Source organism: Chondrus crispus, genomic scaffold (assembly GCF_000350225.1).
Source record: "Chondrus crispus Stackhouse genomic scaffold, scaffold_461, whole genome shotgun sequence".
NCBI classification, from domain to species: Eukaryota; Rhodophyta; class Florideophyceae; order Gigartinales; family Gigartinaceae; genus Chondrus; species Chondrus crispus.
The window spans coordinates 29320-46321 of record NW_005179364.1 but is presented as its reverse complement, the minus strand read 5'-3'; the positions used below and the strand labels follow the sequence as shown (position 1 = coordinate 46321).

Here is a 17002-nt window from a genome sequence, read left to right as displayed (position 1 = left end):
GGACGATGTTGGGGTACCCCTCGGACGTAACAGATTTGAATCCAGACACAACGCGCATCAACGATATGCAGGCATCTGGATGCCGTTCCTTCCAGAAATGCCTCGTGCAATTAGATAGCAGTGGAATTCGCATTTTCGTGATGCTTCCGTGTGGAATCGCAGCAGGATCGAAACTGAATCTGTCGTTGTCCTGGATTTGCCCAGACAGTATGCGTCATGACGCATTTGCTACACAAATGGCAATGGATGTTACCGGATAACCACGCGATGCAAGCCGAGGCCCAGTCTTTGGGCAGAAGTGGAAAAGTAAAATACGCACAGGGTAGAACCAGGTTTTCACAGATATTTAGGAGATATTCCCTTTTATAATATAGAGTAAGGCATATTCCCTATACCCAAACGACATCACGAATTACGATGAAGTACTGTGGGAATGGAAAAAGCAATTAGCACATCACCAAGTACTAAAGAATATTACAATTAGCAGCAATAGTCCTGTTACGCAAAAGTAATACTAATTCACCCCGAGCCCCATTTTTATAAAAAGAAACATTTGGAAAACATTAGTGTAATTTGAAATATTCAAATGGAATTTGCAATTTTTTAAATTAATGTAATTTCAAACAAATGCGATTAGCAGAAAAGTGGGATTAGCCCATCGTGGGATTAGCAGGGATTAGGGCGAATCCCGCGAATCCCGTGAAACCCATAACTAAGAAGTATACAAGTTTAAAAGCAGAGCAGTATAGAAGTACGAAAGCAGAGAAGTATAGAAGAATGGAAGTTTAGAAGTATAAGAGTATGATAGTATAGAAGAATAAGAAGTATAAAAGTATAGAAGTTTAGAAGCAGAGAAGCAGAGAAGTTTCGACACAGAAAAGCAGAGATGTTTAAAAGCAGAGATGTATAGAAGCACAGAGGCAGAGGCGTTTGAATGCAGAGAATTATGGAAGTATAGAAGTTTAAAAGCAGAGCGGTATAGAAGTATAGAAGCAGAATTTTAAAAGCAGAGCGGGATAGTTGTATATAAGTTTAGAACAGGGAAGTATGGAAGAATAGAATTTTAAAAGCAGAGAAGTTCAGAAGTGTAAAAGTATAGAAGGATAGAAGTTTAAAAGGAAGTACGACCACGGTAGAGTACTGTACGGAGGGGGGAGGGGGGCGCAGTAGAAATAAAAAATGCCTGGGCATTAGCAACGCTGACCTAGAATACCGTTTTTTGTTAAATTGTTGTACAGCTGGTTGGCAGCCGCCGAAAAGACAGCCATGAACCTTGTTCTGGCGGTGCATCCCGACGGTAGACACTCCACGCCCGTTTTGGAAGAGGCCATTCAAGATGATCTTCCGCCGATAAACGAGGTGTTCTCTGCGGAAGCGAGGGACGCTTTTAACTACCTTCGCCGCGTGACCGACATGTACAACTGCTTTGAAATGCCAGAATTGGTACTTGCGGAAATTGACGTCTCATTTCGACAAAACGGAGAGTACAACGAAATCATTTGGATGGCGACCGCACTGTACACTTTTGGCAGTGGTGAGATCGATGGGATGCTTGGCTTCTACGAAGAAATTTATGGAGGACATGTAGGAGTATGTGGCGAAGACAGTGATCACAGCATGGAGATGGATGATATAGATGACGAAGAATTGGATGAAATGCTAGAGCCAGTTACTCCAGAAACGCACTACTAATCAGTCTGTTGCGAATAAACACGATCTGGCTCATTGCTTCTCACTGTTTATTTTTCATACGTTCTAGCTGCTTGCGCTCTCCCCCTCCATCCTTCGCTTTTTTTTGGTCTGGCGGTTGGTTGCTCCTGGTGCGGGATGCAGTACAGTTCTTCTTTTTCTAGATGTAAGGGGCAGTAAAAGTGGACGAGTGCCTGTGTGCCTGCATGCAATACCTACCATTGAGTCCATAGTCTAAAGTACCGATCTTACTTCAATTGGTCTACATGTTTCGAGCAGCAGAGGGGGCTGCCCCTAAGAAGTGTAAACGCCCGCTATGAGAGGTGTTAGCACTAGGTCCTTCCTAAGCGAGAGACCTGGACCAGTGTATTCCGTCATCCATGAGACTCCGTCTCTGCTGGTAACGCTAAAGTACTTGTCGTTTGAGTACAAATAAAGCAAGCCGGTTCCGGTGTCGTGCAACTGACCGCGCATCCATGGGCCCGTAGGCAACGGCTTGGTGATTTCAAAGACTCCTGTCATCTCCTCCATGCAAAGAAAGTTGACGGTGCCTCGGAACAACTGGAACGAAGAGGCGTAAACCGGGATAAAAGCTAGGAGAGCGTCGAGGGGAAGTCTGAGATACGTGGCAAGACTTTGAATGTCGCACTGAACGATTCCGCCTGGCCTGTCGATGAAACCAAACATTTTGCCTCCAAGCCTCTCCACAGACTGCTTTGCTTTAAGCAGACGTGACAATATGCGATCGAAGGATGGAACAACCTCTTTTGAACAGGTACGGAAGAACCCACCTCGAAGACGATCCAACACACCAACAGGGTAGTCTTGATCGTTGACGTGCTGGACCAAGTGAGTACCGCGCATAACCCAAGCTCCTTGAAACATGTCATATTGCTGTACTACCTCATCATCAACGTAGATGGGCCAAGACAGAAATCTGACTCCTGCTGGATCCCGAAAAGAATCCGTTGGGATTTCATGAAAAGGAAGGGGGGAGATCTGGTTTCCAGGAGACGGAGACCAATTCGTTGACCAGTAGAAGAAGTGGCCACTGTGAAGTCTTGCGAGGGCAACATTGCGGCCACGTTCAGTTGCTCTCCAAGTCTGCGGGAAGGGAGAGGAGATGTAGAGATCCCCCCTGTCGACGCCACCGGGCCCTAGAAGCGGGGCGTGAGGTTTGTACTGCACGTACTTTGCGTGCGGATTGGGAGCGAGGGAGCGAGGTTGCTGGCGAGGGAGGTCCTTTTCTCCATGGCCACCTCCCAAGTAGACCACGTGGCCATCTGGAAGAAGCTCGGATAGATCACCTGCTCTCTTGACGTTAATGCACGAAACGCGCCTGTTGGGAGGGTCGGCGGGGGCGGCGGGAAGAGTGTTGTCGTAGAGGAGGTTTCCTTTTAGCTTAGATGAGTGCCTGTAGTAATAAGGACACCAGTTGTCTGCCTCGACCTCGGGCAAATTGCCGAACTTGGACCTTGATATGTCGGTCTTGATGTAGGCGTTCGCGCAATCAAACTTTCCGTCCAGACGAAAGCCCTTGTCATCGAGAGCCCCGGTAAACGCTTTATATAACTTGATGACGGCAGCGGAAAGAATGATATGACCACTTGGCGTGAATACACGGTCATCGGTGGTGAGGTCGGAAAGCTTGCGCAATTGGTATTTCCTGCTGGTGCCATGATAGATCCAGACGTTCTTGCCTTCAACCTTGAGGCTGGGATTGCCTTCGTCTAGATGCAGAGAGGTACTGGAGCTGTCCAAGTCGTCTGCGTGGCCGCCGGAGAACATGGTGTCGATTTGATCATGAGCGGCCTGGCGCGTTGCAGCGTGGCTTGCGTACCTGGGCATGTTAAGACTTGAGGATACAAAGCGAGGGGTGAGGACTGAGGCGAAGCGAGGAGAACGAGCAGAGGCGGAAAAGCATGAGGATATTGGGAGGGCTCGAAGGGGCAACTTTGAGATCAACGAGGAGGGGTATCTATTTATAGAGGCCAGAGCCATGAGGAGTTTAGGTAAAAATGACACGTGGAGCTGAAGTTGAGGTATCCGTGAGAAGCTAAGGCATAATGACAGTGTACAATAAACAATTACAGCACACAGCACTAAACTACTTAACCCCGAGCCCCATTTAAAAAAATCCATATTTGGAAAACATTAATTTAAGGGTCAAAGTGTGGATTTTGGGGCGACACCCGGCCAAAGTGAAATGTACGTGGGGCGATTTCAAAGCGGTGGGGGTTTTTATAGGGCGACACTACTAAAAAGTGCTTTGCTAGTAGGGTGATTTTGGTCCATGCTGTCCTTTTCAGGGGGTGACAATGCACGTTTTCTAGGGTGACAGAAAAACGATCGTAAAGTCACCTCCGACAAACTCATATTCGGGGATGTCACCCCATAAAAACGTATACCATCGTGGCATTTCGGCAGAGACCTAAATGTTAGAAAAGTCGCCCTAGAAATGCATGATTGTTTTAATGTCACCCCTATAAAAGCACGCCAACGCACGGTTTCGCGCTGGATAAAGCGCTCTCAAAACTAAAACAATATAGTGTGGCTATAGAGGCCGCCCAGTGCCCACCACAGTGGCATACGGTGACGCGCGGTCACGCGGCGTACGTTCTGCCTTCTGAACCCGGCATTTTTCGGCGTCTACGTTCCCTAGCTCCCCCCCTGCACATCTCGCCGCAATGCCCTCACCCGTCTTCTTCATCGCCTTGCTCACCCTGCCTCTAGCACGGTGCACCACGGCCGCGTCTCCAAGTGACCCGGAACCCGCACCAAAGAGCCCGGCGCCCATCTCACGCGTGTCCATTAAGAACGGAAGTTTGTGCAGATCTCCGGGGAGGTGCAACATTCCTAGTATTCTTGGACACCATGAGCTGGGCGATTGACAGGGTAATGATTGGTGATGGCCGACAAGGAGCAAGCGGCCACAAAATGCAAGACGGCGTTTTGTACGCTGCCGCCAGATTGACAGGCGGTGACGAAAGTTTCTGGCCTATCGATGCCAATTCGATTACACTATCCCTTCACACGATGCAGGCTCTATTAAACGCGATAGATGATGGTACAAACGACTTGCCGCGCAAGAAAAAGTTTTTGCAAGAGATGTTCCGTCGACTGTATGCGTGGATGATGGCCCATCGCGGTGTACCGATACTCATCGGTGGTATTGGGGCACGCGGACAAATCACTGGATCAAGAAGGTTTGAGGTGCACCAGTATGGCCCGAACCTCGTGCGCAGCAACGACGATTCATGCGTGTCGGCTGCGCTGTCCAACGGCACTTGTGCGCTATATGGTACCACAGGAGGAACAAGCGTCGACAAGTACCTTCGGAAGCATCCGATGAAGATCAAAACACTCAAGCAACTCTTTTCTCTGGTTCACCAAATTCCCGCTCAACTATCAGTGCGCCGAGTTCCTAAAGCTGTGAAGAAGGCGTTCCATGCAAATCCTTTCAAGTGGCTTGCGCACCATAATCAAGGCGTGTGGATAGTCCGAATAGTGGAACACGGAATTGTAGATCATTGCGTTGCGCTGGACTGCAACCGTGGTATTGTCCATGATAGCGCTTCAAGGTATCCGTTCGCATTAACCGAAGATGTGCTTCGTCTCCTTGGCGGAGATGAAGCAAAACATTTGCGCGTGGCTGAAGTGAGGGAGCTAGTTAAAGTCCCTGTCAATTCCAAGAAGCCCTCACGCTGCTCGTGTTCATCCCCCGCCCCTCCCGCTCCTTCTTCGCCAGCTTGAAGTACTCGGGCGTCGAGCAGGGGAGGCTACATGCGTGGGTGCGCAAGTTGGAAGAGAGGGAGAGAAGGGTCGGCCAGGCGGAGGAAGCGGGGAAGGACCGCGTTGCCGAACGGGTTGCTACCGTCGCGAGGAGGGAGCTGCTCACGGCGAAGAAGGAGGAGTTGCAGAAGAGATGGAAGGGGACATGAGAGTGGTGGACCTGGAACAGGGCGTGTGGCGGAGAAATGGAAATCGTAGAAAGAAGGGGATATGCGCTATAAACGGAGGGATGAATTTGCACGTGTGTATAAAGCTGTTGATTTGAGATGGGGGGTCCGTACCTGGGTCTTCGACGGCCGGCGACTTCGTGAAGTCTCTACTGAGTGTGAACCATCCGCATCACCGAGGCCGTCACTGTTTGTCAGCGTTGTGGCGGCGTCGCGTACCCCGGTACCGTCACCTACTGGTAGGCCACCACTCCCATCGACTGGGACATTGCTCATGTGATCAAGCGCTGTTGCAGTTGTATTGACCAACACCACAACGCCCCTGTCATTTGTGAAGGAATTCTCGGCGAAACGGACGCCTGCGCCCTCATCATGAGCTACGAAAGAATCGGGAGGAATTTCGTGCTAAGATGACCAGAGATGCGATGCCGTTTAGCAAGCAAGAGGCAAGTACTGATATGTTCAAGTGCGGAAAATGCAAGCACAGAAAATGTACTTATTACCAGATGCAGACCCGGTCCGCAGATGAACCATTAAAGACCTTTGTGTCATGCGTACATTGCGGTAATCGTTGGAGGTTTTGAGCTTTCACTTCTCGGTCCAAACAACCCATTCGCTACCCCTTCTTCCCCTCATACCCTCCATTCCACCGCTTCACTACAAAAGTTGGGAGAGCTTCAGTGAAATTGAGACTACTTGTACTAGTAGATAGGACGGGTGACAAAACATGTATCCCTGTAAACTTTGGGTTTTCTCATCTCAAAAATCAGCGTGCTACGGAGCAGCTCTCCAAACTAGTGTACAACAACAACGAAAAAGCGACATGCACTAGCTGCTACTTTCTCTTGGTGGGCAGTACGGGTCCAGACGCCTCCTATGAACTGTTGCGTTCAGTAGATCTCCCAAAGGAGAAGACCGCATCGCGTCAATAGAAAACGCGGGTTTCTCTTGAGGTCAGTCTCACCGGGTTTGACACCGAGTCCTTGGCCTCGAGCAAAAATGAGCTATCCAGAGCTCATTTTTGTCCAGATGGACTGTTGGTGCAAAATCGTTACCTTTCATTCGGCGACGGTAATGAAGGAGTCCTGCCGGTTAGGGCTGCTCAAGGCCGTTGCCAAATGTGAGTTACTATTTTTCTCTGTCACCCGTTTTCGCTTCACCGGTGATGCCCCAACGCCCTCAGAGTTCGCAGCATGTCAGAACCAAGACGCGTCCACATGCGGCCTGCCTATCTGTTGCATTTCTCGTGTTGCTATTGCACCGTTAGGGATCGAAAAGACTGTCTGAAAGTGACCACGGCAACTCAAAATGACGGTCAATGGCACAGACAGTTAGATTGTGAAGAAGTCAATATGGCATGAAACGCTCTTTGTCATGGACAATGTCTTTGTTGCTTCGCAGGAGAGTGCTCTAATGAGGCGGCTGCCCATTTCTCTCGCAAGGGCAAAAAGATAATTGAAGTCGAAGCCTTCATATCACACGAACCCCCTGTCAAGACTATGGATGCAGGAGTACAAGGACTGTGCTGAGTAATGCTGTGCAAGTGTATTGACCGCGACGAGGCAGTAGACTTACCCCTTCGATACGTGGCTTGAGGGCCATCCACAATAATAGGAACATCGCATTCCACGGCCTGGACTTTCATCAAAGGTCCTAGTCAAGTTATGTTTGTCCAAGTTTTTCTACAGCCATATCAAGGCTCGACCAGAAGAATACATTTCATTGCATTCAGATGCACCTTTGGCAACATGAGAATGACAGCAACTGAAATATCGGGGTGAAGAACACGCACAATTCGAAAATGTCGTTCGCCGGTCACACTTCTAAGTCACGGACACACCCTTGAGCTGGATGGAAGATATATGAATAAGTGCGGCACCCTCCCCTACGAAGACTAATATCTGCAAGTTTCGAAACATTGCAAAACGTGTTTGGAATAAATTATTCTACATGGAGAAAGTATAGATTTTAACAAGTGATACCGGAATCTGAGACATTTTCCTCTTCCTCCATGCTCAGGGCATGTAATTCTGCAGGGGTGAAGATGCGGGGGAGGATATACAACCGTATCGGAATGAACAAGGCGATGATGAACGGAAACAGCAGACCAGTGTTGAACACGGTATCTCCTAAATAGAAATTAGATTTGACAAACCACAGCAGAACGAGCAACAGAACCTGAACAAAGGTGTAGAGGTGGATTCTTGAGATCTTCACTCTTCGAACATAATGGTTTGGTGGGTACTTTTCGGACTGCGTGAAGAGTAGCAAGATTCTGTCCCAGAACGCGATACCATCAAGAGTGCCAAAGCCAAGGAACAAGAAAAAACCATATAGGACGGATAGTGGGATCAGGGATCAATCCCAAAGCATCCTTTGCGAGAATGCTCAAGCCAATGAAAATGTGAGTGACAAAACCGATGATCCTGGTTTCTCTGGCCTTGATGACGCCTTCATATCTTCTGCCTTGTTGCTCATACTCTTCGACATCAGCAAGCTGGCGAGCGTGCAAAGGAGAGTGAGGCAACGCAGCATGTGTCCAAGGCATACCGAAGACTGACTGTACAACGATGATGATACTGACAACGACCAAGTCCAAGTAGTAACCTGGTCCTTGTTTGAGCTTATTCTCTGGTTTGTTGACAAGCATTGAGGAAATGTTCTGATGGAGAAAGAAGAGGGTGGCAAGAAGAGCGCCGCTGACAGCTGCCAGGAAGATATACTGGATTTGAATGTCAAACAAGGGAACGAGCCACGACCTGCCACTAGTAGTGACAATGCCAATTCTATCAGGGACTTTCAGAGGCTCGGCTTCAACATCCAAAAAGATTCGTCGCACGCGGTGGGCGGAGGCGCGGGGGCGCGGCGATGGGCGGCGGGCGCTGGCACGGGGCGTGTCGGATATGTGACGTAAATGTGGGCCTCAAAGCTCTGGTAAACACTCGGACATTGCACAAATGGCATGTATGGCTCATTATCTGCAAAAATTGAGCAATTCGTATGAAACTACTGGTCCTCCAGAAACAGTGTTTCTGGCCGGCATGAGTGTCTCATTTGTAGGGCGTCCGCAGCGCAGATATTCTTGTCAAATATCCTGCGCCTCGGCCTGCGCCTCGACCACTTTCTCCGGGAGTCACCCCACAAAAATCCATCCTCCGGAAGTATCCCTCGCACCGCAGCTCGCTTTTCACTGTCACCCTCTGTTCTTTCCCCTTTTTCTCTGCCATATTTTGGCGGGATAATGCGATCTTTTCCGCCAGACGCCAGAAAGGCCCTGCATCACTTTGGGACAATCATAATCAACGAAACGCCCGTAATTGACGTCTTTTGTTGCGCTCATCCCGGAGATAGGGCGGACGAAAGTGACGAGCCCACTTTGCGCAATATACAAAAGCGTTTCAAGAAGCTCTCTTTTCTTGTTCATCCGGACAGATGTGTGTCGGATCGCTCCTCCGCGAATAAAGCTTTGCAAAAGCTCACTCGCGCAAAAGAACAAGCTGAGAGAGACATTCGTTTTGATGAGATGGAAAACGGGGAAGATGCTTCAAATTTGGTTCCCGCAACACTACTTTTTACACTCATTCCAACCTCGAAGGAGAAACTACTCGAACTCATGTTAAGGGAGGAAAGGGAGAATATTCGAAGAAAGGTCATGGCTGAGGAGGAGGAAATGTCTTCTCAAGCGGAAAAAGGCGAGGATAGGAGCAAAGAAACGGAAAAAAGTGAAGAAAGGGAAAAGAGGGAGGGGCGTCGCAATCGTGAAGAAAGGATGCAAGAAGAAAGAGCTCAGGAGTTGAGACGTAAAAGGGAGCAGGGGCTAGAGGAGGAGAGAGTACGTGCGAAGAGGGAGGAAGCGGAGAGAGAAAAAGAGCAGGCATTGGAGGAAGAGAGGGAAAGAAAAGGCTCAGCGGAAAGTGAATGGGGACATCAGCGGAGGGAGAAGGAAATGAGACAAGAATGGGAAACGGAAGACGAAGACATATGTCAGGTGGAAAAGCCTGAGACGATTACGCAAAGGCGGGAACGGATGGCTAGGGAGCGCAGAGAGAAGAGAATGTCTTATCAGGAACGAGCACGTATGGATAATGAGGCGCGGAAACGAGAAGAGAGGCAGAGGAGGGAACGAAGGGATCGTCATGAATCAAGGAGCCAAGGAGGGGCTCGGAATAATTCCCCCAGGATCCATACATCTTCGTTTGACGGAACCGATTTTATGACCGATGTCCTGGGTAGAGAGTTTGAATCTAAAATGGGTCACGGCCCAGATGGTGAGGAAGCGGAGTTCGTTGGGGCGCCCGACGATGATTGGGATAGAGAGGGAGGTGACGGGATGAACTCGGATGAGGAAGAGGACGATGAGGATGTTGATGCCGAAGAAGAAAGTTCGATGGAAGATGAAGCAGATTCCTCTCGTTCCCCTCGCCCGGAATGTATTGACGACGATGACTTTGATTTCGGAGCGTACATAGCCGTCACGCCTGAAGACACCAGCAGCAATGGAGAAGCTTGTGATGCAGCAGCTGCGGCTGAAAGGGTGTTGCCAGTTGACCTCAGAACTTTGTCTGAAGACGAACAGAAGAAACGGCGAGCGGAACAAAAGAGAGCTTCAAAAAAGAGAAGTCAGCGGAAGGCAATGGCGGAAATAGCGGCGGATAGAGTAGCAGAGATGACGTGGGTTCCCCGGCGATGCGTCCCGTATACCCCTGAGGTTGGGATTCAGCTTTCCGGAAGATGGCGCTGCGAGCAGCTCATTCGAGCATATACTGCGAATTTGGGTGTGCCGGAGGGAGTGAATGTGGTGAAAAACTTCGAAATGGTGCGTATGGACTGTCGACGAAAGCATTGTGCCGCAACTCTCACTTTTAATCGGCAACCGAAATCGGGATTGTGGAAGTTGAATCGGTTCCAAGAGCACGAAAACCAGTGCTATGGGCAGTCAGTCGACAGAAAGTCCTGTCAAATTAGACCGGCGTATACCGCTGAGCAGACCGCACGGGCGCTTCGTGATGAGTTCGCCTTGAACCATGACATGCCCACTAGCGTCCTAGCGTCCATTTTAAGGGCGAAGTCAATTTACCGTCGACAACCAGCAAACTCACACATTCGCGCTGTGAGGCGCGAGCTGAACAGATACATCTCAGCTGCTCGAGCCGTTGACATGGCTGCCCTGGAAGGATACTCTGATCTGTTGAGGGAATTGGGGCACAGGGTGGACATTTTCATCTTGTCCGGTACGGAAATGAAGGCGCAGCGCATCAAGGCTGCACGATTCATATACAAACAACAGCAAAAACTTTCATACTCTGAAAAACTAAGATCCCTACAATCCGGGTTTAATGTAGAGGATGTGGACGTCTCGGATATTGCGGATGAGGGTAAATATTATGGCGGGTTCCTCTTCGTCCCGATGGTTGCAGAAGCTTTCTGTAGAAAGGGCAGGATGACATGCGCAGCGGATGCCGCTCATTGCGAGGGTTTGGGCCGCCGTTCTTACGGAACCACATTTGAAGTGTTCGGATACGACACTAACCATCAACTCTGCCCCTTGGTGTTCGCCCATTTCGTGGGAGCTGAGGGAATGGACACATGGGAGAAAGTTTTTGCTGCCGCCGCGGATATCCCAGGGTTTGATGTACCTACGAGGACGACAATTGTCGACCAGGAGAAATCTATCGACTCAGCGTACAAGCGGTGCATGCAGCACGCGAAGTTGTTCCTGGACCCACTGCATGTCCGAAAAAATCTCGCTACAGCACTGGGTGCGGGAAAGGTTGTTGGTGTGCGCATGTACGATAAAGCGCTTCGAAACCCAAGCAGGGATGAGGTTATTCAAGCCAAAAAAGACTTCCCGATGAAGATGTCAGATTACCTTAATAGGTTTGATGACAGTGAGCTGTACAGAGCATGCTCGATGTTGCAAGATCTAATCACGACATCTCAAGGAGCTGAAAGTGGTATGTCCGCCGCCCTGCGAAACCACATCAGGACAGTGGAGCCTCAAAAGATGCTGGAGAAAGTTGTGTCGACACAGCGAACTGCCTTTTTGAAGCGGCAAGCAACTGAAATGAACTGCAAGAGTCCCGTACCACCTCACATTGAACAACGTCTTGCGCTACTCATTCAGAGATCAAGAGTTTATAAGGAGTCTGTTAGGTTTGTAGAGGGAACGGGGCAAATGGAGGCGACGGTACGAAGCGTGGTGGACGGAACGCGTTTGAGGCATGTAGTCATGCGTTCAGAGCCAAACACGCCCCCTTCATGCTGCATGCATTCACGAGATGGTTCCAGTTTTCCTTGCTATCACGGAACGGCTGTCATATGTGAGAAGTACGGATCTAATAATTTGTATAAGCACGTTGCGCGACGACATTTGACGAAAGCATGGAAAGAGAATTACTACAGCTTGTGTTACTCAATGCCGGCGCAATACTCTGTCGACAAAGTTATCAAACAAGCGAAACGGATAGTAGCTTTTGGTCAGAACTTAAGAATTCCCAAAGCTATCCCTCCTCCTCGTGGGAGGCCAGTGAAAAACGCGGGAAAACGTAAGAAGAGCTGGTATGAGAACGGACCTGCGCCATCAAAGAGGAAGTATACTTGCTCTCTTTGTCGTTCTGAGACGCATACTGTCACTGATTGTGCACTGAGACAGCTTTATGGGGATGAAAACACTAGGTAAACATGCTTCCGTGGTATGGAAAATACGGAAAATACTGTATGTAATTGTATGTAGATAGAGTGGGTAGAAGTTGCCGGTGTTTCGCATATGAAGTCACCCTATATTTCCAACTGAAATCACATCAATCTCAGAAAACGATCCAATGTCGCCCTATAGACACAGACAAAGATCGGCATGTTTCAACATGTCGTTTTCTTAGGGCGACGTCACCCTCGGAATTGGATGAATGAGGAACGTCACCCTTCAATGCCACCTCAATTGGGGTAGTCGCCCCCAAAACACCCCCAGGGCTAGAACTTCACCTCCCCAAGGGCATCAAAAGCCGCACCTGTCACCCCAAGATCCGCAAATGGCCCTTTTTTTTTTTGCCTTTCCAGCCTCATCAGTGATGAGGCTGGAAAGGCCAAAAAAATAAGGCGGGGCTGGGGACACTGAAGAGAGAATACTGTACCCTTGGTACTGTAGGAGCCATCTCGCCTCATCTCCAGCAAAGGTGAATCTTCAGGCCTTCAGGCAGCAGTGGCGAGATTGCTGAGGGCCGGGCGCCCTTTCTCCGCTCACGTGGCGTTGCGACCTCAGCTACCTGAGTTTTCTCATAGGCTACTTCCAGGTTGCCACCGTCGAGATTCCTTACAGTTCGTTGTGCAGGCCGAGGGCCTATTGGTCCAAAGTTGCACGTGTCCTCCCCGGTTGGCATTGCAAATTAATGATCGGCTGTGATTGGCGCATCCAGCAGAGCACATCCACCATCGGCCTGCCGGCCGGGCCAGCAAGCCTCGAGAGACGTGGAGCTCGAGGGGGGATTAATCCTTGCCTTAACAAGTCGAAGCGAAGCCACACTCTTCGTTCACCCCCGCGTTCGAATCGCTTATCACACTTTCTCCATGCACCAGAATCCCTCCATCTCCTACACTTCCCCTCCCCCCCCTCCCGCCCCTCCCGCCCCTCATCCGCCCGATCCCCCCCATCCCGCCGCCGCCTTCCTCCCGCCGGTCGCCCTCGCCTCCCGCAGTGCATGGGTGTGCGGCGCTAGTCCTTGCAGACCCCCCGGCATGTCGTCCGGCGCGCGCTTCCTGCGCCTTCTCCGGACGCCGGTCCGCCTGCCGTCGCGCCGCTTCTGCGCGGCCAATGCCAAGCCCACGGCGAAACCTGCCGCCCCGGAGAAGGCCATCTCCGCCTCCATCCCGTACGCGAACCTCTCCGTCGGCGTCGCTAAGGAGACCCTCGCCTCCGAGGCCCGCGTCGCCCTCACCCCCGCGGGCGTCGCCACGCTGCGCAAGGCCGGCCTCGGCGCCGTCTTGGTCGAGGCCGGCGCGGGCGCCCCGTCAGAGTTCTCGGACGCCGCGTACAAGGCCGCGGGCGCTAAGCTCGTCGAGCGCAATGACGCCCTCAACGCCGATATCGTGCTTGCCGTTCGACCCCCGCCAAATCATCTCGTGGATAAGCTTAAGGACCGCGCCGTCCTGGTCTCGCATATCCAGCCGGCTGTCAATGAAGGCCTTGTAGAGGCCCTGCGTGAACGGGGCGTCACTACGCTTGCGATGGACCAGATCCCGAGGACTCTATCCCGTGCCCAGGCGTTTGACACGCTTAGTTCCATGGCCAATATCGCGGGGTATCGCGCTGTCATCGAGGCTGCCAATGTCTTCGGCAGGTTTTTCACTGGTCAGATTACTGCTGCCGGAAAGATCCCTCCGGCAAAGGTTCTCGTTATCGGAGGAGGTGTCGCGGGACTCAGCGCTGTTGGCACTGCCAAGAATATGGGAGCCATTGTCCGCGTTTTCGATACCAGGGCTGCTGTTGAAGAACAGGCAAAGTCTTTGGGCGCAGAATTCTTGAAGGTCGATATCAAGGAAAGCGGCGACGGTGCCGGAGGCTACGCGAAGGAGATGTCAAAGGAATATCAGGAAGCCCAGTTGGAACTCTTTAGACAGCAGGCAAAGGACATTGATATCATCATTTCCACTGCCCTTATCCCTGGAAAGAAGGCACCTGTGCTCATCACAAAAGACATGGTCGAATCTATGAAACCTGGAAGTGTTACCGTCGATTTGGCAGCTGAGGCTGGAGGCAACGTCGAAACCACAGTCCCAGGAGAAATATGGCGTTCACCAAATGGTGTCTCGTGCATCGGATATACAGATCTTCCCTCTCGTCTCGCGGCGCAAAGTTCCTCATTGTACTCCAACAACATCACCAAGTTCCTTCTCTCAATGGGACCTCAAACCACGAAGGTCAAGGGTGAGTTCCTCATCGACCATGAAGATCAAGCCGTGCGAGGCGCTCTTGTGACAGAGTCTGGAAAGAACATGTGGCCAGCGCCCCCCCTCCCGCCCCCGCCCCCACCGAAAGCATCTGCCGTGAAGCCTGTGGTTCCAGAAGTTGTCGTCGATCCTCGACAAGCCGCTATGAGCAAGGCAATGGCCACGACCGGGGCCGTAGGTGGTGCTCTGGCCCTCGGTGTGCTCTCCCCTAATCCGGCCACGTCTTCCATGCTTGCCAAGTTTGGTCTTGCCAGTGTTTGTGGATACCAGACTGTCTGGGGAGTTGCCCCAGCCCTGCATTCTCCGCTTATGAGTGTCACGAATGCGATTTCTGGACTGACGGCCGTTGGTGGACTCATATGTATGGGTGGAGGCTTCTTGCCGGATTCCACTGCTACGGCACTTGCCGCCTCTGCCGTTCTTGCTTCAGCAGTGAACATTGGTGGTGGTTTTACCGTGACGCAACGAATGCTGGACATGTTCAAGAGACCAGGCGATCCGGAAGAGCATAACGATGTCTTCAAGTATCCGACCGCAGCTTTGGCAGTAGGTTCCATTGCGGGCATTACATTGGGGGCGAGTGAAATGGCAAACCTGGCCTACCTCGCCTCTTCCACCGCATGCATTGGATCCATTGCATGCCTTGCTCAGCAGAAGACTGCTAGACTGGGAACCACTCTTGGAATGATGGGTGTTACGGGAGGAGTTGCAACCGCTCTCGCTGCTGCACCAACTACAATTCCTCTCTTGTGCCAAATGCTTGGTACCTTGGGTGTTGGAGCAGCTGCTGGTAACTTTATTGCTAAGAACATGAAGATCACGGAACTTCCGCAAATGGTCGCCGCTTTCCACAGCTTGGTCGGTCTTGCAGCAGTCACAACGTCTGCAGCTTCATTCCTCGCGACAGCAGACCCGTCGCACCTTGACCTCGTCCACAAAACGTCCCTCTACCTCGCCACGTTTGTTGGAGCAGTAACGTTGACTGGGTCTGCCACAGCTTTTGGCAAATTGCATGGAATTTTGAAATCAGCACCTCTTGACCTTCCGAGCAAAAACACCATCAACGCCGGCCTCGCTGCTGGTAATGCTATTGCAGGACTGGCCTTCCTTGCCTCTGGTAATCCCACCCTCGGCATTGCTTGCATTGCCGGCTCGACAGCGATGGCTGGAGTGATGGGAGCACACATGACGGCCAGTATTGGCGGTGCCGATATGCCCGTGGTCATTACACTCTTGAATTCGTACAGTGGAGTAGCACTTGTTTGCGAAGGTTTCCTTCTCAATAACGATCTTCTCACTGTCGTTGGAGCGCTTATCGCCTCGTCAGGGGGTATCCTCAGCTACATCATGTGCCAGGCTATGAACAGAAGTCTAACTAATGTCATTCTCGGAGGTTACGGCACTACCACGAAGAAGAAGGATGCCGGTGACGGACCGGTGCTAGAGCATCAAGAAGTCGACGTACCAACGGTTGCAGACGCGCTTACTATGGCGAAGCGTATCACCATTGTACCTGGATACGGCTTGGCAGTGGCAAATGCGCAGTACGCCATTGCAGATATGGTGAAGACGTTGCGCGAGAAGGGGAACATTGATGTCCAGTTTGCCATTCATCCGGTCGCTGGCCGCATGCCCGGGCAGCTCAACGTCCTTTTGGCAGAGGCGGGAGTTCCGTATGACATTGTGCACGAGATGGATGAAGTTGCTGACACACTCGGTGATACAGACGTCGCCCTGGTTATAGGTGCGAACGACACCGTAAGCCTCGCGGCTGAGGACCCCGACAGTGTCTTGTACGGGATGCCTGTGATTCCAGTATGGAATGCCAAGCAAGTGTACATTCTGAAGAGATCGTTGGCGGCAGGGTACGCCGGTGCAGACAACCCATTGTTTTTTGAACCGAATTCGGCCCTTCTCTTGGCAGACGCCAAGAGCTCTTGCGAAGCTTTGAAGACGAAGGTTAATGAGTCTTTTTCCTAATCCAATCACGTGATGTTTGCAGTAGATGGAGGCATTGAAACTGTGGTACCGAAAGCAGCATACGGGAATGCGTTTGTGGTTTGAATGCCCGAGATATGTAAAGCGGTTCGCCAACGTAGAGATATCGCTGCTTTGGTTGTTGCGCGTGCTTTTCACGAACGGATGGGACGGTGGAGCAAGTATTGTTTACAGAAGCGGAATAACATCTTTCCTTCTGTAGGTGGTCGCAAGATTTAGCCTTCTGACTGTTCTGGATAGCCTTTCCCGACGTTCCCATGTGTTCTCTGCTCTAGAGGAATATCTCTTACAAGGGTCCGTATCATTGCGCCACCATAGCGTCTGGTTGCGTCTTTATGGTATGCACTTTACAAACCTTGTCTCGATCTTTTGACGAAAACCTTTCTGTAAAGTGGCAGGTTTGTTCCAGTGAG

General features: G+C 50.9%; 2 protein-coding genes; both read left to right on the top strand.

The window, feature by feature from the left end:
• Positions 1 to 6058: 6058 nt before the first annotated feature.
• On the top strand, positions 6059 to 6232 carry CHC_T00000183001 (hypothetical protein). The gene has a single exon (XM_005719108.1). It carries the CDS (start codon positions 6059 to 6061, stop codon positions 6230 to 6232), a length of 174 nt encoding a protein of 57 aa, XP_005719165.1.
• A 7147-nt stretch (positions 6233 to 13379) lies between these two features.
• On the top strand, positions 13380 to 17002 carry CHC_T00008930001 (NAD(P) transhydrogenase). XM_005719107.1 is given in 2 exon segments: positions 13380 to 16571; positions 16572 to 17002. 1 exon segment carries the CDS (start codon positions 13380 to 13382, stop codon positions 16569 to 16571), a length of 3192 nt encoding a protein of 1063 aa, XP_005719164.1. The 3' UTR covers positions 16572 to 17002.